The sequence below is a fragment of the Magnolia sinica genome, chromosome 4 (genome assembly GCF_029962835.1).
Source record: "Magnolia sinica isolate HGM2019 chromosome 4, MsV1, whole genome shotgun sequence".
In the NCBI taxonomy this organism is placed as follows: Eukaryota; Viridiplantae; Streptophyta; class Magnoliopsida; order Magnoliales; family Magnoliaceae; genus Magnolia; species Magnolia sinica.
Genome location: NC_080576.1, coordinates 109836879 through 109859250, shown reverse-complemented (window position 1 = coordinate 109859250; position 22372 = coordinate 109836879). Strand labels below are relative to the sequence as shown.

The 22372-nt window shown below is 41.5% G+C and overlaps 3 protein-coding genes across 5 annotated transcripts; 1 reads left to right on the top strand and 2 right to left on the bottom strand.

Moving 5' to 3' along the window:
* The first annotated feature begins 260 nt into the window (after positions 1-260).
* On the top strand, positions 261-1266 carry LOC131243781 (light-harvesting complex-like protein OHP1, chloroplastic). Its single transcript, XM_058243359.1, has 3 exons — positions 261-474; positions 628-750; positions 1135-1266. The coding sequence occupies exons 1-3, from the start codon at positions 313-315 to the stop codon at positions 1201-1203; spliced, it is 354 nt and encodes a 117-aa protein (XP_058099342.1). The 5' UTR covers positions 261-312; the 3' UTR covers positions 1204-1266.
* Positions 1267-1787: 521 nt separating this feature from the next.
* On the bottom strand, positions 1788-5125 carry LOC131243779 (pentatricopeptide repeat-containing protein At4g13650-like). Of its 2 annotated transcripts, XM_058243356.1 has the most exons (2): positions 3103-5125; positions 1788-3020 (listed from the first exon to the last, which is right to left on the bottom strand). In XM_058243356.1, the coding sequence occupies exons 1-2, from the start codon at positions 4801-4803 to the stop codon at positions 2982-2984; spliced, it is 1740 nt and encodes a 579-aa protein (XP_058099339.1). In that variant the 5' UTR covers positions 4804-5125; the 3' UTR covers positions 1788-2981. The 2 variants fall into 2 exon arrangements, with proteins under 2 accessions (XP_058099339.1, XP_058099338.1); XM_058243355.1 differs by having other exon boundaries at positions 1788-5125.
* Positions 5126-5825: 700 nt separating this feature from the next.
* LOC131243780 (uncharacterized) lies at positions 5826-15756 on the bottom strand. Of its 2 annotated transcripts, XM_058243357.1 has the most exons (5): positions 15206-15756; positions 10675-10846; positions 7341-7373; positions 7120-7214; positions 5826-6641 (listed from the first exon to the last, which is right to left on the bottom strand). In XM_058243357.1, the coding sequence occupies exons 1-5, from the start codon at positions 15542-15544 to the stop codon at positions 6405-6407; spliced, it is 876 nt and encodes a 291-aa protein (XP_058099340.1). In that variant the 5' UTR covers positions 15545-15756; the 3' UTR covers positions 5826-6404. The 2 variants fall into 2 exon arrangements, with proteins under 2 accessions (XP_058099340.1, XP_058099341.1); XM_058243358.1 differs by lacking the exon at positions 7341-7373 and having other exon boundaries at positions 15206-15751.
* Positions 15757-22372: the final 6616 nt, after the last annotated feature.

The window sequence follows — 22372 nt, the reverse complement described above, 5'->3', positions numbered from 1 at the left end:
TATTCCCTGCCAAGAATAGAGGAATTTGCCATGGCCCGCTAGAAATGGCTAACAGCCCAAAATTCTCACCATTCAATCTATAGGATTGATACAAGTTTATATCAAGAGCAACATCACATCGATCCAACAGTTAGAACCATCTGGGCAGTCACAATTTTGTGCCATGGCCATTCACAATGGGCCCACAAAGGAGTTGGAGCGAGAGCCAACCACCAATTCGGGTGGGGCAGTGGTCTACCCATCCATCACTTAAAAGTTGAGTAGATAAGGTGGGGGAAGAAAGCAAAGGCTCCAGCTATCAGAAACAGAACAATGGCTACCTTACCAACCATTTCAGCTTCCCTCCTCCCAAACAGATCTCTGACTGCAATTCCTCCAACCCAATATCAACCACACTGCAAGAATTTCAACAGAAATGGAAACTTCCAAAAGTCCAACTCTTTCAAGATCAGAGCTGCAAAGCTTCCTCCAGGAGTTAGTTTTCTAAGGCCATCTCATTCCTTTTGATTTTCCTTTCATGGATTCTTTTCTTCTTCTTCTTCTTCAATTTATCATTTCCATGTGTTAGGTTTGTTGCAATTGATGGTAAAAGAAGAAAATAAATTGAAATGGGTCTGAAATTTTCAGGTAGAAATGCCCAAAGTAGAGCCCAAGCTTGCAGCCCCTTTCTTTGGATTCACAAGAACTGCTGAGATTTGGAATTCTAGAGCTTGTATGATTGGCCTTATTGGGACCTTTATTGTAGAGTTGGTGGGTCCTCTTCTTTTCTTTAATTCAAGTCCACAATCATATTGGGGGCACGTGTGACAGATCCAGGCCGTTCATCAGGTAGCTCAGTCATAAATTTGCCCCGCCTGGAAAAAATCAGGCTGGCCTATTCATCAGGTGGGCCACAACACATGTAGGAAGATCTGGTTAAATTAAATTGACCAATGGACATTCAATGGATATGTGGGCTCCCAATGCGCCGTGCACCATGATTTTGGGGCCGGAGCATGACTGTGCTGGGGCCTGCCTGATGAACCTTATGGATCTCACAGATGTTCCAAGCATGCATGTGCTTAGTACAAATATCCTTTGCATTTCTCTTTTCTAATTTAGCTCCTTTTTATCTCTGGTTTGGGCTGGTTGCAGATATTTCACAAGGGAATACTTCAGATAATTGGAATAGATGTAGGGAAAGGGCTTGATATTCCCCTTTGATGTATCTTAAGTAGGAATTTCATCTTACAACACGTAATAGAGATATGGGTTGTTTAATTTCAATGTTTCCTCCATTGTCTGTGATGTACCTAGAGCATCTACCTCAAAGTTGTGTCTGAATACAGTTTTATTTCAGGAAACACAATTCATTCTTAAATTTCAGAATTCAAGACCCAAAAATGAATTATCTTTCGAAAAAAAAAAATGAGAGAGAGAGAGAAAGACCCAAAAATGAAAATACAAGAGCCCTTGATGCCCACTGCTGTGCTGTGGCCAGTGTCGCATGTGCAGGAATAAGGTCTGAAATTTGCGTGTAGTTGTCCGCTAGATGTAAAGATGCTTTGGGCACAACACGTACAAAGTTGAGGGGGTATTGCTGGATTATTTACCCACAAGTCCAAAGGAAGAAGTCTTCTGCAATTTCAATCCATCCTAAGTAATGGTAAATTGGCCTCCATCGTGGAGTCTGTTTCTCTTTGGAAGTTGGATTGTGTTCATCACAGGGAATTTTGAGAAGTTTGCATTAGATGCGGGCATCTGCCTCAATTCAATGTAGTAACACCAGGATCCAATGAAAAGCAATGGAAAACAAGGAAATATGGTTTACTTGGAAGATGCAGATTGGGAACTTACAGGCATGACTCTACCATAATCCTCAAGCTATCTTCTCACAGACAATCTTCACAGAAGTAACTGCAAATGAGGACCTAGAAAGATATGGTTACAATTCAAGCCTAATGGCCTGTTTGATGATCTCTAATGTGTAATTTTAGTTAACTAATTGAGATGAACTCACTTTTAGGCATCTACCAATCAGGGCCTAAGAACCTTCACAAATGCATCTGGATATAGACCTGCATACCTGTATTGCATCGGCATGTGCACTAGCATCATCAAAATTATCATCACCTCAGATTTTTCCCCTAGTAATTTGGATCGGCTTTTAAATTCTGGATTGAAAGAAGTTCTATGATCGGCTGCCCAATAGTCATCAACCTTCCTCTTCTAGCCACGCTCTGGAACTGTCCATGGCATAAGGTACCCAAAATATGGAGAAGAATATGTGCAGACGAGTAAATCCTTGCCTGTTATGCATCTAGCTTCTCACCAAATTGATACATCATGAGCGGACGGCAAACTGATTATAGGAGAATCTTCGACAGCACAAAGCCTCTACCAATATGTTAATTAACCGCATGAACTTGTGCCATTAAGCATCTCGTTCTAACAAGGAATGGTGTTTTCAGGAGTTTGGTGGAACCCCTCGACCTTGTAAGACCATAGCATGATCTCTTCCTCACATCGTGTTTGGAAGCTAAACTTTGATGGGTGGTCGTCATTAGGTAATCTAGGACCCTCCTGCATTGGAGGTGTCCTTAGATATGCGGCCGGGATTTCCCACCTGAATAAATCTAGCAAAAGATTTCCTTGGCCCTGTAGCACTTAACAGCTAACCTCTTATAGGAATTTCTCTTCGAATAGAGCTCCAACATGTTTCAAGTGCACCATCATATGCCACCACCATCTGTTACACCATTAGGGCAATAATTTGCATGCCTGGAAAGGTCTCTGGCCTGAATTTTAAACTGCCCCTCACCCGAATTGTTGCCAGCCCTAGGCACCAAAGGGCATGGAAACAGTAGCATCATGTGAATACTTCCAAGGCACCACCGAATCATGTGACTAACCAGCGCTGCCTCTAACAACAGATACCACATCAACATCATTAACTTCAATCCAACTAAACCCTGGCTTCTTCTTCACACCTCTTTCACACATTAGCTTCCGCACTCCAGCCGCATCATCCCAACAACCACCTGCTGCAAAGACGTTTGATAGCAATACATAAGTAGCGGAATCTGTTGGGCAAAGCTCAAGAAGGCCCTTTGCTGCACGTACCGCTATATCCAGACTTCCATGAACTCTGCAGGCACTAAGCAGAGCTCGGTAGACTGAAGCCCCTGGCTTTATTGGCATGCTATCAACGAAGGATTCCGCTTCAACAAGGTGACCTGCTCGGCCAAGAAGATCAACAACACAAGCATAATGTTCTGCTCTCGGAGCTGCCATCGAGTCCCCACGTCTCATCAAATCAAAATATTCAAGTCCCTTTTCAAGCAAGCCAACATGGCTACAAGCAGAAAGCACAGACAGAAAGGTGGTGTGATCTGGTCTAATCCTTAGCCTTCTCATTTCTTCAAACAACTCAACAGCCTCACTACCATACCCATGTTGGGAACACCCTGCTAAAAGTGAATTCCATGAAACCAAATCAGGTTCATTCATCGACAAGAAAACCTGCCTTGAATCATCAATCGCGCCACACCTCGCGTACATGGAAACAAGCCCATTCTCAACGGTTACATTTGAAGCATACCCCGTTTTCAAAATTAGAGCATGGGTTTGCTTGCCATCTTCCAAAGCCGAAAGGATTCCAATTGCTCGTAGAACACTTGCAAATGTGAAGTAGTCCATATCAATGCATCCCTGTCTCATTTTAGCAAAGCGTTCAAGGACTTCTTGGCCATCTCCCAAATGAGAAAAACCAGCAATGATCGAATTGCAAGAAATTTGATCCTCAGCAGAAGCGGTTGGCCATATCTTATAGAAATCTTCAATGCTTTCGCATTTAGAATACATGGTTATGAGGGTAACTACCAGATACTCATCAGACTCTAGACCTTCTCGAATGACTTGACCATGAACTTGCTTCCCATTATCCAAATCTTTCGAACTCGAAAATGAACTGAGAAGGCTATTATATGTAAGCTTATTCAATTTAACACCCAAACGCTGCATTTCTCTAACTAAAACCATTGCCTCACCAGGTCGATGATGTTGTGCATATCCAGTAACCATAGACGTCCATGTCACTACATTTCTCTCGGGCATCTCATTGAACACTCTCCTCGAATCGTCCAAACTCGAACATTTCGAGTACATATCCATCAGCGCAGTCACAACTACGACATTCCAGCAAAACCCAAATTTCAAAACCAGACAATGGATCTGAATTCCCGGCTTGCAAATTTCTAGCCTCGAGCAGGCGACCAGAACACTAGAGAATGTAAATGGGGTCGGATATATTCCCTGTCCAAGCATCGCGACAAAGATTTCAAAGGCTGTGTCAGGGAATTGGGTCTGAGAATAGCCACAAATAATCGAATTCCAAGTGACTACATTTCTCTGAGGCATTTCGTTGAACAACAGTCTTGCGTCGGAAATCCTGCTGCATTTGCAGTACAGGTTTACGAGGGCGCTTCCAATGAAAACATTCGAGTCGAAGCCGAGTTTGAGAACTACTGAGTGCGCTTGCTCGCCTGCAGAAAGAGAAGCCGACTTTGCGCAGGCTGAGAGAAGGATGCTGAAATGACAGGGGTTACGGGACGGTCCAATACGAGGCATTTCAGCGAACATCTGCAGTGCGTTGAGATTCGACTCGTTTTCTGAGGAAGCGGCGACTCGGTGATTCCGGGGAAGAGAATCGGGTTGTGGGCAGTTTGATAATTTGGATGCAGCTGCGAACAATAACGGATTGATTTTTGCAGCCGCTACTGCTGAAGTGCGCCGTAGGTGAAGCGCAGATAGCTGCTCGAGCATTTTCTCTCACCATTTCGTTTCTTCTTCTGCTGCTGCTGCGCTGCTGTTTCATTTTAGGACGCGATCCCAAATCTCAAGTGGACCATACCAATACAAACAGTGATGAATAACCATTAAAAACATTTTGTGGGCGAAAACAATTTGGGATCATGCTGTATAATCAGCTTTATATTGTCCCTTCATCCAGGTGGCGGTTTAGATATGAGACCGCCATTTTTTAACTGGTGTTGACTCTTTAAGCGTAGCCATGGGATGATTTTAAGTGAATCGTGACCGTCCAACCATAAAATAAAACTTCGAATATGATGGTAACCATCTGATTTTGTATCTGAGTGGACTCTCATTGGAGGCTATCACTCTTCACGGTATAGACGTGTTTTAAATTATGGTAAGTGGGGCCATGTTTTGGTAATCCAGACCATCGATCCGTTAATTCCCACCGTGGATAAAGCATGCTGCAAAAACATCCAGAATGGTTGATAAATCTGACCAATATCTGGACCCTTTTCAGTTGAATGTGGACCTTTGTTGTTTTCGCATCTCATCCGTCCATCTTTTCCAAAGGTAGACAGAATAATAGCAGGGTGATGCACTATCTGGCCAGCCCATCTAAATGGCCTTACCATGGATGGCTCATGCATCAAAATTCACACTGATCAGGCAATATTGGACGTGCATTAGGCTTTGAAGGCCACTCAATTGCATGGATAAGGGAAACCGGAGATCTCCAAGATTGCACGATCTCCGCCCTTACATTGGCAGACAGATGGTTACGAGAGAAGCTCAGCAACAGTTAGGACCATGTGGATGTGCTATGAGCTAGAAATTGCAACAATTCGACAACTCCCACCATCTTGCATTTTGTTGGTTATGGCCGTTCCTTTTTCGGGCCAATGATCAGATGGCTACCACAGTCCAATCCCCTTTCTTTTAGGGATTATGGGCTATCCATGTGAAGGCCTGCAAGATCAACGGCCGCAATCAACACACATGTTTGACACATTTACCTTAAGAAGGGAGGCTGAGTAGAGAAGACCTGCACACTAGCTTTCCTAAAAAAATCAATGACTGATGAGAGAGTATATGAGATACAAAATGCTAATGTTACAAGACACCTAGGGAGGGATAGAATAGAAAATTAATGGCTATATTTTCTTGTTGTGGCCATGATTTGCTACATATAATCATGGACACATTAAGCAAGGATTGTCAGAGCTCTTCCACCATTTTCATTCAACTGACTCTGCAAAATGCACATGCTGCCATGTTTGTGCAATTCGCTGAGTTTCTGAGGCCATGCGTTTGGATACACAATTGAATTAAATTGCAAACATTCTGTTTAATCAAGAGGAAATGCCAGCATTAAATGAAGCTTCCTACTATTAATAATGAGGAAATCACTCTCAAATTGCATTCATGTTTCTTAGCCTGTCCACCCAATATGAATGTGAAGGAAATTACAACATTGCAATCCAATTTTATAGTGCTTCCAAACGCACCCCCAAGAAACTTTCGTAAGCCATTTACCTTCCTATATCACTTTCCATTAGCAGCTACAACCTTGAAAGTAACCATTTGGCTATTTACAAAGGCCTACTTCATTATAGCCCCAGCTCCTTTTTCAATTGTGCAAGCGCGGCTTCAATCTCATCAATGTTCTCTTCAATGCTGCTCTCCTTCCGGGCTTCATTCCGAATATCATCACCGCTTCTCTCCGACCCAGATTTTCCATATGGGTCTCCCTTCACAGACCCATCATCTCCATCCTTCGAATCAATGTTTGAATCGGTGATGTTGAGCTCTTTCTCTAGGAACTCCACGAACTCTTCACCAATGTCCTGAAATGTGAATAAGCAGGTCTATATCAGTTATAAGTGGAAATATACAATATTTGATCAAGCATCTGCTCAGCCCAATGATCTGAAAGAGCAACCAAACCCTTCATATGATGAACCTCACAGTAAATGGATGGTATCCTAAGATAACTCCCCATCAGATGCATCTAATTGTCCAACTCGGCCCCTACCGAAGTTGACCATTGGTTGAAATTGTCCAATTTCATCAATGCATGCATAGTATTATCTCTATGATGGGGTCCACCAGATAAACTGATTAGGTCATTGAGAGGTGGGCCTCAACTATACCAGTTATGGATCAAACACAAAAGAGAAAAACAAGCATCATATAATACCTACTCGTACCAAGGAGTCTTTTAAAATTTAACAACCCATGCTTATAAGGTAAAATGAAAGCTAGAGAGAACATGAGAAAGCATTGAATTATCAGATTTCCATCTGTAAATAGGGGAGCACTCACTGCCAATTCCTCCCACAAGCTCTTCGGCTTCCCTTGTGAACCGGCGCTAGCTTCCCAGTTTTGGAATTCTGTTTGAAGGTCACGGAAGAGGTCCTCTGTAACACCAACATTCAGAATCACATCAATACAAAGCAGTTTTCAAAGATGATGACGATGCCCATCCAACTTGAAATGATAAGGACAGTTTCTTAGTGCCATGGTCTCCGATAGGACAAATCTACCTATTGTTATTTGAACATCTCTCAAAAAATTACCTGCAGAATAAACAGGTTAAATAAGAACTCAAAATCTGAATATGACAACAAAATGTGCTATATAATGAGATATGCTTATTGATAAATTGCCATCCACCCAGTGGATTATTTCCAACCTATCAAGTGCTTGAGGCATCTGCCCTGATCAATAGGTTGGCCTGCCATGAGGATCACCTTATTCAAAATTCAGTGCCATCCGCTCACCAGGTGGATCACACTAATGTATGTCCGCTGATAAGTAAGAAAATGTAAGTGTTATCTGTTTGATGGTGGATGGGTCTGATTTTTACACAAGGTGATTCTCATGGTGGGTCCAACCTATTGGATAGGTTGGATGTTGAACAAAGATGACAAGTTGGAAGTCGTTCGCTGGGTGGATGGCAACTTACTAGTCCAACCGGTTGGATGAGTATTTCTCTGATATAATTGGGCTGGAAATGCAATCATATGCTCATAAGTTTTGAGGATGATTGCAGAGAAATTGGCATGTTCTTCCCAAACCCATATCTAGATGAGCATAGACGTTGTAACTCCACTGCCCTAATTGGTAGATGTGTTTGTTTGTTCAATCAAATCGAGTTGCAATAATTCAATACGGCAAAATAATAACTAAACTGATGCTAGCCCCACTCTAGCCCCAAAATTGCTATTACAATAATTTATGGTCCAACTTGGAATGCACGGAATTGAAATTAGGGTTCTGGTTGTCATTATGAAGTAAAAATAGTGCCATCCCTGCATTGATTATTGCCTCGAAAATGAATTTAGTTCAGTTCATTAGAGCATCCAACACGCTTATTCTTTCTTCATTCTGCCAGAGTATCAAAGGTTTTCTCTTGTTCTGTTTCTCCTCTTTTTTTCTTTTTCTTTTTCATTCTTCATTCTCTAATTCAAAATCTATTAATTTCAATTCAATTTATTTAATAACGATGAAATGGAAATCTTACATTTTTTTAATGTTTCTTTAAGGTATATTCTTCCCATTTTCCCCCTTTCTACATTTTTGTCCTCTGTTTTGGTTTTTCTTTTTTACTTTCCTTGTTTTCTTGTTCTTAACTTTAACCAGTTTGGTTTGTTAATGGTTGGGGCTTATATTTGCTATTGGCTTCTTGAATTGTTAGTTTAGTGCATAAGATGATAACAACATAAGTGAACTTCTGTTGTTAGTATTGTGACCAGTGTAATTTGTGGATGGAGTGTCCCTAATCACTACAAAACTCTCAAGTTAGAGATGAAACATATTTCTATTTTCACCCATCTATTCTGGAATATAATCATTATCATCATCATCTAAGCCTTATCCCAACTAAATGGGGTTGGTTACATGAATCCTCTTCCGCCATTCCACTCTATCACATAAGTTTGGAATGCCCCTCTGTGGGGATTCATGACGAAAGTTGGGGCAAAAGTTTAACACTGGCTGCTGACCTAACACAACCCTCCTTTATCCAGGCTTGGGACTAGGAATGAGAGCACAACCCCCCGGCGGTAATAGACTATTAAATAGGTTGATTATAATCAAGCGCTGTCTGATAGTTTATACATAGGTTGATTACCATCAACAAGTTCTGGGATACAAGGATTTATTTATCTATTTTCTTATTTCCCTTTTCTATATTTTTTAGAAAGTAAAATAAACTGGCATGACTCCCCATGTTGATTCCCTAAAGGCTGAATCAACTCGACTCTCCTCTCTGCTGAGCTAGCCTGAGTCACGAATCTGGAACTGTGGTTATTGAATAATCTAAAGTGCACTTTCCGCTTTGTTGGAAGTGATACACAGTGATATCTGCAGAACCAACTCGACTCTCCTCTCTGCTGAGCTAGCCTGAGTCACGAATCTGGAACTGTGGTTATTGAATAATCTAAAGTGCACTTTCCGCTTTGTTGGAAGTGATACACAGTGATATCTGCAGAACCGATGACACTAAGAGTCTAAGACAAGGGGAAGAATCTTTCATTTGCCAGTTCCATAGTTCTCAATTAGCATGCCTTTACCTCATTCAAAGAAATCTGAGGTACTTACCAAAGGAATATAAACCTTGGTTGAGAAAGTGCTTGGGCAGATAGAAAGGGAGGGTATCCTATGGATCTTTCAAAGATTACTGTATGAAGAACATGAAATAGACCATAACAGCATGCATTATACAATAAAATTACATGTGCAGCAGAAAGAAAAATACTCCAATTAAACTGGTTGGTGAATATGTAGAAGAATTAAAAGACAAATTAATCTTTAGACTTGTCGAGGACCCTTGTGATGAACAATAAATAATATGGAGTATGATCTTTGCCCGAGGATATGAATAGCATCAATGGGCCCGAAATCTGAACAGGTGAGAAGATGGTTCATTCAACCAGACTGTTGATCAGGGTGGACCCACTGAGAAAAACCATGTCACAAGAAAACTCCCTCATGGACTATCTTAACCCTTTTGGTCGATTGCCTGAAAATATATTATAAAGAAAAAAGGCACGAACAATGCATGCTCAGCAGACAAAAGGCCAGTATTATTAGATGTCCAGGATATTTTAATCTGGAAGACTTTTGGGACATGATCCATTTGAAGTGGGACCTCTTGGATGAATGGTTTGCATAGTTCTAAAACTTGGTGGCTAGACTTGAAACTCATCTGAGTGAACTCTTCAACTCCACTCGACAAGACTCCGAGCAGAGTCTCTTTGAGAACCACCAGGCTGTGTGTGATGCAGGTAAGGCTCGTTGAGTTGGCTCAAAAACTCAATATGACTCGACTGAGTTACTCACCCAGTCAACTGTTAGATGTGTTTGACAGGAATCAAACAGGCAAACTCATGATAGGAACCCAGTACCTGCTACCAACACACCACACAGTGGAGTTGTGTTTTCTTTTGGTTATGTTATTTACTTTTACGTATACAGACAGCTCGAAAATTTTGTCCCTACCCTAAAACTTGAGATTTAATTATCAATATATTGAATCGAGTCAGGTAAAGACTCCGTCGAGTATCCAAGTTGACCCAACCCAACCAGACATTGAGTCCAGTGAAGTTTTCAAGTTTTTCCACTGTGACAGTTTGTAACACAGAACTACAACCTTGTACAAAACTCAAAGCCCGAGGAAGGAGGATACCATATGTAATGTTGGGCCAAGGATAATACAATCGCTTTTGTATAAAACATCATTAAACCATGACTTGCACACAATCCAATGGGTAGCAGAAGAATGATTTAGTTTCCAACAGAAACAATCAGTTTTATACAAAACAGAGATAAAAGTGCCAAAAGTTACAACAAATTTGCAGAGGAACTCATGCATACCAAATCCATAGAAGTCTTCCTCATCCTGGCCATTCCTGCTTCTACTCTTTTCGGATGCCGAATTAGAATAACCTGATGTGCGATTTCCAAAATCATAGTTGCGCTTAGACTCTGAGTTCAGTAACGTATTGTATGCATGCTTAATCCGCATAAATTTCTCCTGAGCATTTGCCTATATTAGAAAAGAAAAAGTTAAAATGAGTATGGCAAGTTGTATCAAAGTTACGTATTTAAAGAAAAATCTCCCTGTATCAATAGTGCAGAGTTAAGACTTGTAAACCAGCTCAACATACTACTTTAAAGAAGAAGAAAAAATTACTGAGCACAAACTAAAGAAAGAAAACAACCTTAATCAAACATACAATAAATGATTTAAGCTGTCATATAGCAGTATAGCACTAAAAGGAATGTATGACAGTGGATGGAAATGGTGGCCAGAGTGTGTGACATTGGGGTACCAGTTACAAGAGCACCATATTGATACATGGACGCATCAATCTTTGAAAAATCAGGTACATATTCTTAGAATTGAAAAAATGTGCATGTTGACCTCAATGCATGGGTACATCACATCACACATGGCCCCATATTTTTAGAAACAAATGTCTCGAAGGTTACAAATTTTTGCATGAGGAATTATCAGGCCCTGACTCATCAAGATGTGGATAGACCATTGATTTGACCAGCACACATGGTTAGGCACTCCCTCGATGGGCTTTGCGATGTACCTTGGTATAAGCCACAAAGGAAACTGCTTGTTCTGAGGGAAGCGTCACATGCTCACATGCCTCATAGGAGTTAATGATAAGCAAAGGACCTCCAATTGCCTAATTGAAATATCAACAATGAGACTCTACAGACAAGCAACAACTCACCCACCACAAAATAGGTGCAATTTTTTTCAGGATGGGTGTTGAGGATGCAACGTGTTCATTTTGTATAGTTTGGTCTGCTTGTTAAGAACAAGGTCTTGGGTGTTCTGGAAAATCCACTCGTCCTAAATACAATTCATTAATCTCTTTGCTTTGCCATACGGCTACAAACCAAAACTGGTAATTCCAAGGCTACTAGAAAGGGTAAACAAGAATTCAAGGCTACCAAATAGAGGACTGGACCTAATTTTTTGAAGGGAGGACTGGGCCTAATGACAAATGAGTTTTCAAAATCCAACTGATAAAGAACATTGAAACCGAGGGTCGACCGAACCACGTTGTGAGTTTCCCAGTCAACTAAGGTTTGTTTCGGTCAACCAAGAGACTCTGTTAATATTTCGGTAGACGGAAGGTGCGACCGAGGTTTTGCGTGGATTTGTACAAATTGGGGTATTTAAGTCCAATTGCGATTAGGGCTTAAAACCATGTGAATGTTTTCTCTCTAAGGGCAAGGGTTTGCAAGGTGAGAGGGTTTCCAATGTTTGTAAAGGGCTTGGGAAGGATTTTCCAAGAGTTGTGCATAGCAAGGGGAGATCGAACGATCCTGTAATCGAAGAAGGTAGGTAGTGTATTATAAGGTTTTGATCATTGTTGAGATCTCTGCCGCTTTGTGCCGTAGTTTTTTCACGCAAGGGTTTTCCACGTAAAACATTTTTGTATTTGTGATTGTTTGCTTTTGGTTTGGTTATTCTGCTTTATTATATTGTTCTATCTTCATTTATCATGCTTCCACAAAGCGCACGAATTAGCAATGGTATTAGATCCGAATTTCTAATATCTAGGGTTTGATCTGAGTTTGTTGTGGCTCGAGTTTACATCGTTGTGGTGTGATAAGGAGCCGGTTTACTCCAAAAAAATGTACAACTATGGAAATTTTGACTGAAATTGTCTTACCCATCCACCTGTTTCCACCATCGGGGCCCACATGTTGGCAGACCAGATTTATTTTTGGGAGAACATGTAGAAGGCCCGACCAACCTGATGGATGGATAAGATCTCGCACCTATGTGCCATGCTAGCACATGTGCAGTGTGTATTGCACATGCATGTGAGCTTGGCAAAGCTCTATCTTATCTTCCTTTCATGTTACCATGTTCATAATTCCTCCTAAGATAGCTTTCTTCAGGTGGCTGGTTGGGAAGAAAAAGGTGCTTACAGTCGACAATCTAAGGAGGAGGGGGATCATCCTTCTTAATGTTTGTCTTTGTTGCATGGCTGAAGAAGAAACGGCTGACCACTTGTTTTTGCATTGCCCGTATATCAATCCAATTTGGCCACATATCTTAAGTCCCTTCGGAATTACTTGGTGCTCTCCAAACACAACAGGTTGGCTATTGAAGGCGTGGCATGGTGTCAGACTTGGCAAGCAACAGACCCCAATTTGGAGAATAGCCCTCCTTGCTGTTTGGTGGGCCGTTTAGGAAGAAAGGAATGATTGATGTTTTAGAGATGAGCCTAAATCGGTCGAGTCCTCAACGCATAGAGCAAAACAGTTTATTTCAGAATGGGCTGCTAATGTAGATTCCCTTAAGGGATGTAATCTTCTTTTCTTGGGAGCTTAGGTGGTCCGCCCCCTCAGCGGCCCCGCTCACTTCTTTTTGTATCTTTTTCCTTCTTTTAATATAATCTTTGCGACTCTTCAAAAAAAAAAAAAAGAAGCTAGCATTTTTTGCAGTGCAGACACCTTTACTAAAGATGGAAGTGACAAGAGGATCATTTGTTGTTGGGAACTCACTTCCCCTTTCTTAGCCTCCTACTTGTTTCCTACTTTTTTCTTTTAATAAAGATACATTACTGCGCGGGGGGGGGGGGGGGGGATTCACAAACAATCATATAAGCCTAAAATTAGTTTAAATTATCCTTTTTTTAATTTTTATTTTTTAAAGCAAAAAACCAAGGGTACCGAATTACGGAACAAGGCTTTATCCGTTTATACTCTACGATCCAATTAAGGAAGAAACTGGGTCTAATAACAAAGAGAAAAACTTGATACTCCAGCAGAGTGTGATGGATGATTCACAGGCACTAATAACTACTTGTTCCATACCAGTAAATCAAGTTAAGCTGTCCAAATTAAGGGTCCCAGTTTAGATGTCCTATGAACCAAAAATTAAGATTATTTGATTATCTGACCCTTGGATAGGAGGACATTTACTCGACAGTTAGAATGAAAAATACCCAGTGGTCTTATTTCAAACAAACAAGTGCCCACAAATCTGAGAGTAGGATTGTTCAACCAATCGGATTTCAAGACTGTGACTTAACAACAGTTGGTTCCACAATTTAGTCGGTTTAATTTGAGTTAATGCGTGCCACATGTACAGTTTCAGAGTGCCTGCTTGTCAAGCATCACATGCTGCCAGAGTGTCAAATAATCTCCAATAACAAATGGATTTCTAACATATAAAGCATAGATAACACATCCAATTCCCACACAGCCTAATTCTCCAAGAACCCACAAATTTCCCCGTTGCCTATTGAAAAACGCACGCACGCACGCACATTTGAGGCAGTTACACTCAAACTATTCACAGAAGCTCAACATATCTAAAATGACAAAAAGCTAGTCTCCACAGACCCGGCTCCAAAGAAGATTCCTCCACAAGTGCATGATAAGCAATCCCATTCTCTTTTCCTGATACATTTGGGGCACTTACATTCAATTGATTGGCAAAAGCTCTATTCTCCTAGAAGACAAAAGCTAGCCTCCATGGGCTGGGCTCATACGATGAATGGACTCCATTAAACACATTTTCCTAATTTCTAGTCATATTGAGCTCCAAGATCCAATGAAAAGGAGAAATTTGTGAAGAGTTTCTTAAATAAAATACATGAAAAGAACATATCCAATGAGCCACATTAGCATAACTCGCACTAGGTACATTGCACACCAAGAGCCAAATGGGTGGAACTTTCATGACATCCACCCCGTTCATTAAGTAGACTGCCTCATGATCACCATGGAACCCAAAAATCATAACCATTCAAAACTCAGGTAGGTGACACCCTAGGAAAAAGTCGGGATGGAACGCCCACCATTAGCTCTATGTAGGGCCCACTGTGGTGTTTATATGCCATCCAATCCATTCATCTGATGTCCCTCATCATGATGAAAGAATTACTCAAAAATCACAGTATCCAAGATCCATGTGAGCCATACCACGTGAATTTAGAGGTCTTTAGATATAATTTTATAGGGTGGCCCACATGAGTGTTGAATCAACCTATTTTTTTTTTTTTTAATAATGATAAACAAGGGACAATGCATCTGATGGACGGGGGGGTGGATTTCATTTTTAATAATGATAAACCAGGGACAATGCATCTGATGGACGGGGGGGTGGATTTCATACGCCTGGGTAGGTACCTATGCAAGATAGGCAAGCGTTTTCCATACATAATCCCCAAATTGCCAAAATTCTCAAAAACCCATAAAAAAATCATCGACTCCTAATCACATAGCATCAGAGACTACTTCAAATCATCAAAACAGCAAAATGAAATCAACAATAGCATCAGAGACTACTTCAAATCATCAAAACTGCAAATGAAATAAACGGTATCAGATCGAAGAATCAGAGGAGTGTGCAGTTTCTGACCTCTTTGTTGACATCAGGATGGAATTTGAGCGCCAGCTTCCGATACGCTCTCTTGATTTGATCGGGGGTTGCAGAAGGCGGGACGCCCAAAACATCGTAAGGCGACTCCTTGAAGCTTGCTCTCAAAACAGTAACGGCAATTCTCCTATTGTTGTTCTTTTTGTTCTTGTATCTACAGAAGGAATTCCAGAGGGTTTGGGGATTTGGTGAGAGGAAAAGAGGACTGAAATAGATTCCATGGCAAAATCTGCAAGTGGGTATTGAGAATCTCAAGCAATTTTCAAGGGAGAGATGAGATTGAGATGGGGAGAGTTTTAGAGGGAGAGGGATTCCATGCATATTCTTCCAATCAACAGAAAATGAAAAATGGGAATTTTTGGTTTGTAATTAATTGCCTTGTGTTTTTCCCATTTCAATCCAACATTGTGGATATCTTTACTTGGCACATCTCCAACCATTCATCTGGTGGGCCAGGTTTGATGGATCAAACACAAAAACTTCACTGATTTGAAGTTTCTTGTCAGACAGGTTTGCTGTTGAGAGTTGAAGCAAAACGGGAGAATTGCTGTGCATTCGCTGGACCGCTGGAGTGCACTTCTTGTCTCACGAGTGGAGATAAGTCACACGTGTGATATACTGGGATCTCATACACGTAAGTACGTAACACGTATACTGAATCAGATTGATTTCCACGTGTGAGATAAAAAGACACGTGCGGTTGTTTTTTGGGTGCTGCTCATCCAAATTCGGTAGTTTTTTGTGTGCTAAAAATGTATCTGATACTATATCAAGTGGACCACATGTGTATAGAAGAACGGCGTATCTGTGGCCCACTGATCAGATGTGCATCATTTCTTAGACAAGGCATCTGAACCGAATTTATGGTGTTTTAATGTAATCAAATCCGTCCATCGTTTTCTCACCATATTTTTCTCCTTGGATTCTAAATATCAGACTGAAACATGACTCAGGTGGGCCACACCACATGGAACAGTTGGAGTGGGATGCCAATGATTAAAAGTCTTTCAAATTATATGTGGGGTCCATTGTTCCTTAAATATTTCATATAATACATTCAGGAGATGCATCCAACAGCACGAATCGACACACAAAAGAAAATCAGGCCATTCAAAAATTCAGATGGGCCAAAACTTGATTTTAGAGGTGTAGGGATGATTTTACAGAATGTTCCGTCCTTGAGTATTGGATTGATCTAAAGTTTGATTATATAAGGAGAATATTACAGGATGCAAATGATGGACGGATTGGATTTCATTAAAACATTACATTGTCCCCGCATGCTTATTTGTACGATAAGCTTACCATAGTAACGTTTGTATTGGACCCGTACTCACAGCACTTTCCAAACCATTTGCCATGAGGGAACGAAGAGGCAGTGGTCCGTTAAAAGGAGTAAAATGTCATTGGATGGTCAGATTTTGCCTGATGGTGTGATCCTCCGTCCCTGGTCCATCCATCATGGCTCGCAGCAGATGGACGGCTCAGCAGTAGACACTCCTACATGTGTGGGGGAAGTTTTGAAAGAGATGCACCCTTGTCCGTACAAGTTGGGGCATGTTTTGGTACCCTTCTGATGGAACCAAGCAAGCATTAATCGAGTGTTCCTTCAAATTCTTTTTGAGAGATCCTAGCCATCCAATCTTTTGGCCCTTGGGTGGGCCGATCAGATAAATGGTCTGGATCACCAAACTACAGCTAATTTTTTAACGCCTCTATTTGGTACTTAGAATTCCCATATAACCGACTTCCCACAATACACGTGGCAAAGGGAAAGATGGATCAAGGATGTCCATCTAGTATGATTGGACGGGCCACAATTCAAAAGCCACATTGATCAGATGATCTTAGCCATACAATCGGTGGCCTTCAAACGCAGCAGGGACCGTTAATTTCTGGAAAAGGTGGGCCAACGTGATGAATAGGTTTGTTTGATTCGTATACTTTTTAAGTTGGGGAATGTGCTCCCGGGATAGATGGTCCGGATCCACTTTTCTTTCTGCCATGTTTCGGTGGGCGGGATTGCACGGGAGTTCCATGCTGCTCTCATGCAGCAAAGGGACACAAGTAGAGATGGGAATGGTCGGGTTTGGGCCGGACTGAGGTCAGCCCGAGCCTAACCCGTTTACTAAACGGGCCAAGAATTCTGGCCTGAACCTGACCCGCCACCAATCATCAGGTGGCCTGACCAGACCCTCCAAAAATTCACCCAACCCATTTCATTGTAATCGAATCGGGTCGACCACACAAACCAACATTCATATAAACATACCTACTGTGAATGTATCTTTGGGGTCATGGGTTAGGCCGGGTTTACGCTACATAGGTGGGTCATGCTGAGCAGGATTCAAACCCGAACGTGATCTGTTTACCTAAATGGTCCACATTTTCTAACTCAAACCAAACCAGTACCCATTTATCTTGGCCCAAACCCACCTCCAAAACTGGTCCAGCCAGTTGACCCATGTGGGCCTAGGGCTGCCATAATGGTTAGACAATGTGCCACCCATCTCATTTTTGTGGGTGGTATGCCCACACTAGTTTTAGATATATTCAGTTTTCAAAATGATATCCTAAAATAAGAACGCAGCATATGTATGGAGTTTATTTCACTCTACCATTATTGTTGATGCAGTTTTCCGATAGACCCTCCGCAGTAGATCTTTTTGGACCTGTACAGGTGTTAAAGAGGGACAAAGGAGGCCCTAGCTGATGCAGGGGACTCTCCAATGCCTATGTCAGAATCGAGGTCTTATGAGTAGGGTAGGATGTAACGCCCTGAAAATTAAGAGTCATGCATACACTCGACTCCCAAGTTCCAGGGTATTACTTATAACTACTTTTACTGTTTTGCATTTAATTAAGCTTAATGCGCAATATGGAATTACTTGAAATATGAATCACAGACACAACTAGTGTACTGAAATAGAAGTCTCAAAATATATCTATAAATGTCTAAAAATATGAATGAGTCGCACAAGGCTTTGCCCAGCAAAAATACAAAAAAATGATAAGTCCAAAAGAATGTTGTGTTGACTCCACCACTCAACAATTCAAAATAGGCTACTAATTTATAGCGAACAGCCCATCAGCTGGATGTAGGACAGCTCGTCCTCCTCGTCAATGCCAACGCCGCTCGGCTCCTCGAACTCATCGCTACCTGCAGCTACTGAAGAGTCTGGTTGGTGTTTTAGAACACCGTCCTGGAGGGGGAGTGAGTGATCAACTCAATGGGTGCTATTAGGCTTAAGTTACACAAACATCAATTATATTATAAATTTAATGAAAGGCAATACATTCATAAAATTCTAACAAATCTTGTTAATGCATGTGCATGTATTATGATATGATGCATGCCCTCGCAACAACACTTCCTCGACCGACTCCATCTAACGATCACGTATGACCAACCACCCTCATTGTGACCTCAACTGCCGAGTCGCTAACCTAACTAGTGCGATGCTGTCATGATCGTGTTAGTCAGGTTTTTAATTAAGTCTATTCAAACCGCAGATTGAAGAAACTAGTACATCACGCGATATCAATACCCTAAACTGCTTGTAAGGCCAAGGCCCCTCAACGTGCGAGGCCAAGACCTCGTGATCCTTGATCCCGTCGGGTTTTTCCATCCCCGACTTCAAGCACGTGGGGAGTGTTGAGATGTGGGATCGCTCGCGGTCACTACGAGGAGGCTCGTCACCCAAACGTAGGCGAACAGCTCAGACACAGTATCTCATTCCACCATACCCGGCTCTCGAGTCAGTGGATCGGTTTCAAATGGTTGTCAATAGGCTCCAATCATTGAAGGGTGTTCCAGGTTCCATACAGGTGTGGGGCAAACATGGTTGACAAACATGATTGGTCAGCACGTGAACTAGACCTTACGAGTCTATAAGACAGACGACATCGGGTACAAACGACCCATGTAGTCCAACTACTGTTACCCATCCGTACTCGTCCAAATTCGCCGGCCTAGCCTCAAGGCAATCTTACCAATGGGGCCACCTTCTCTCACCTCAATTTCCTGAACAATCTAGGGATTTGAGGGTGTTTATTAGCACTTCAACGAAACAGAATTTATCATCTAACATAAGAGATGTCATGCACTCACACATCGAACATATACAATTAGTTTTCTCTATGAATGCAACGATTAGCAATTTTTCGAAATAACGTGTATGTGTGTGGTGTGGAATAGTGAGGAGGCTAAGAATTACATATAACTCATGGCACAAATTTCACAAGGGTTAATGTATCATACATGCTATATGGAAACATTGTATAAGAACCAAATAATAAATGAATAGGCAATCACCAAATTCATCATACTATAAGGAAACATTGTGCAAGAATCAAATAAGAAATGAACATGTAATCACCAAATTCATGCCCGATATTCATTTTGAGGAACAACAACATTCCAAAATTATTCCATATTAATTGGGAGGATCTAAGATGTAAGGTCTTGCCTAGGTTTTTTCTAGATTATCCGAATACATCACCTAATCAAACATAAACATTAGATTCATACTAAAATTGAAGTTAGGCCACCTAAGAATAATAGTCCGTATCTATGGATCGTTAGGATCTTGGGAAACGACTTATGATTGTCAACTTGCGGGTGGATTCGTAGAGACCCTGAGTCAAAGGAACTTTGCATGTTAGGATTACATGTAACATCTAGCTCAATACAAAGGATCTCAAGAAGATGGGTGTTTATCTCTCCAATTGATTGGAATTCGAATTTAGAGTGGTGGGTGTGGGATCTATTGAGGAAGAAGGAAGGAGTTGCAAAGATCGACTTCTCTTGGGCCCCACCTTCAACTACGGCTCACTCTTCCTTCCTCTCCTTTCTCTCTCTTTGTTCTTCACTCTCTCCTCTCCTTTGTTGTTTTTGTGGAAGTGAGTGAGAGAGAGAGAGAGAGAGAGTCTTAGGGATTTATTTCCTAGGTTTTGGCCAAATGGCCCTAAGTTCTATCATTATTCCTACAATGACCCTGTAGGACCTCTTTTTGGCTTTGAGGTAGCTCTATCACTCCTCTGGGCACCAAATTGGGTGTGTAAGTGCCTATTGGCCCGATGAGGAGCTGGGAAAAATTTGAGGACGAACATGCGAGAGATTTTGTTACACGGTTCCGATCTTTAAGTGGCCCTATGGGGTCTATTCTGACCATTGGCGCGATTCTGATGGCCCCTTGGTTATGAAATTTGTAGGATATGTGCTACATAGCCCGATGAAGGGCCGTGTAAATTTGAAGGCAAACGGATGCAGGGTTTTACCGTACGGGTTTGATTTGCGATCAACAGTCACCGTTTCACGATCGGGTTCCAGATTTTGTGGACAGGTGTAGAAAAATATTTTAAGTCATCACCGTAAATGTAGAAGAGATCTGATAGCTGCAAAGCCTTATATCTCAGTTTCATTTAACATTGCCAGATTTCAATTCTAGCCTTTTGGTCGTCAAGGCCAGGGTGAGTTGCGTTTGGCAAATGCCGCTGGGATGGCATGGATAATTAATTTCTAGGCATCTACTGAGTCTGTGGTCCGCGATGGACCACAAGCCCAGTGAGATCTGCGGTTTCTCCAATTTTTAAATTTTTCTGACCTTCCTAGGCAGCTGCACGGCCCGCACAAGCTGCTGTCAAGTACAAGCAGGTTATCTGGCCTGACAGTCCGCACCCGGTCCAATCATAACCAGACTGGTCCACCCTAATGGGCTAACTAGGGTTAATTTATTAGTGGTACCCCACACACGAGCTGCTTAAGCGAACTGTCCTACGGCCAATCCTACGTGGACGCCTCAGGACACTGTTCTGGTTGGACAGGACGTTACATAGGATCTTCAGAAAAGAGACATTAGTCAAGTATTAGGGTTTTTGTGAACGTACCTTGGACGGCGGGAGATACCTCTATATTTATAAGAGAGATAAAATAACATCATAGGAGGATTCTTTCCTGATATCTTGGCCGTAATCTGAGATTTCTACGAGACGATCGGTTTCCGAGATCGTCTGGATTTGATATTATCCTTCGAAGATCATGAGAGAGATCTTTTAGGATGTTAGAGGATTCTCTGAATCTTTAGCTCAGTCTTAGGTCGGATCCCAAGGCGGGTGTTGAATTGAGAATGAGTGATACCGACCTAATCGACAGATTAGCATTCACCATCTTCGACGGTCAGTTAGAAAACCATCGACCTATGATCGAAACTCAGCCTTGCAATGACTGTTCAGTAGCTGTTTTATAGTCTATCTATGATCGAGCTATGGCCAATCTAAGGTCGATCTATGGCCGATTCATGGCCGATCTATGGTCAACCTATGAGTTAGGTCGCATATAGCCACTTGAGTGGTCTCATAGGTAAGCTCTTTGTGTGTCCTCATAGTTGTGTCATCCTCCTTGGAGGTTACTATGTTTCTGGACGTAGAGGCCTTATCAGGCTCAGATGTCAATGGGTCTGCATGGTTCAGTAGAGTTAGTCCATTTCATAAGCCGATTTAAGGACTTGTAGATTTTTTCCCAACAATTATGATGGTCCCACGCAACCTTTATTGCATGGGCTCCTAAAAAGAAGGAGATGTGCAACCTTCGTCTGTTTAACAAAAGATGAAATCAATAAGTTCAACGAAATGCCAAGCTAGGTAGGAGTGATCTTTGTCAGAATATTCATCACCTAATTGAAATCTTTCAAGTAATATCTTGCATTTAACTTGTATATTTACACATACAGGGAAATCGCCGACTATTCAAAGATTTCATCCGGACACTCACACTACTCGTTCTTGTGCTTGTTCACGGCAAGAAAGTAGGGTCATTTAAAATGGAAAATGAGGACAAACTAGCCACACATGCCCCATATATGTGCCTACAATTACAAGTTGCAGGAAACATACCCCAATGAAAAAGATTCTATATGTGCTTGTCAGGCGCTGACCCATATAGAAAATCAAAGATTCCTTGAATAAAATGATGTTTTTCTCTTTTCATTATAGTATCCATGTCTAACAAGTGCATTAGATGCAATCTATTAAGCTATGTTAGGGTTGCAGTGCTTCCTTACATTATTTAATATCCACATCCTTGCCCAATTTTATTGGTGAATTAGCTTAATTTCAAGGTTAGGACACCAGTTTAGTGGGACTCCATGG

Bases quoted from the DNA above. Each gene is read 5' to 3' on its own strand.
- LOC131243780 (XM_058243357.1), bottom strand. From the start codon at position 15,544: ATGCATGGAATCCCTCTCCCTCTAAAACTCTCCCCATCTCAATCTCAT. The intron at 7,215-7,340 runs GTAGATTTGTCC...TTGGTGTTACAG, and splicing joins AGATGTTCAAATAACAATAG to AGGACCTCTTCCGTGACCTT. The intron at 6,642-7,119 runs GTGAGTGCTCCC...TTCACATTTCAG, and splicing joins GCTTGTGGGAGGAATTGGCA to GACATTGGTGAAGAGTTCGT.
- LOC131243779 (XM_058243355.1), bottom strand. From the start codon at position 4,803: ATGCTCGAGCAGCTATCTGCGCTTCACCTACGGCGCACTTCAGCAGTA.
- LOC131243781 (XM_058243359.1), top strand. From the start codon at position 313: ATGGCTACCTTACCAACCATTTCAGCTTCCCTCCTCCCAAACAGATCT. The intron at 475-627 runs GTTAGTTTTCTA...TGAAATTTTCAG, and splicing joins CTGCAAAGCTTCCTCCAGGA to GTAGAAATGCCCAAAGTAGA. The intron at 751-1,134 runs GTGGGTCCTCTT...GGCTGGTTGCAG, and splicing joins GGACCTTTATTGTAGAGTTG to ATATTTCACAAGGGAATACT.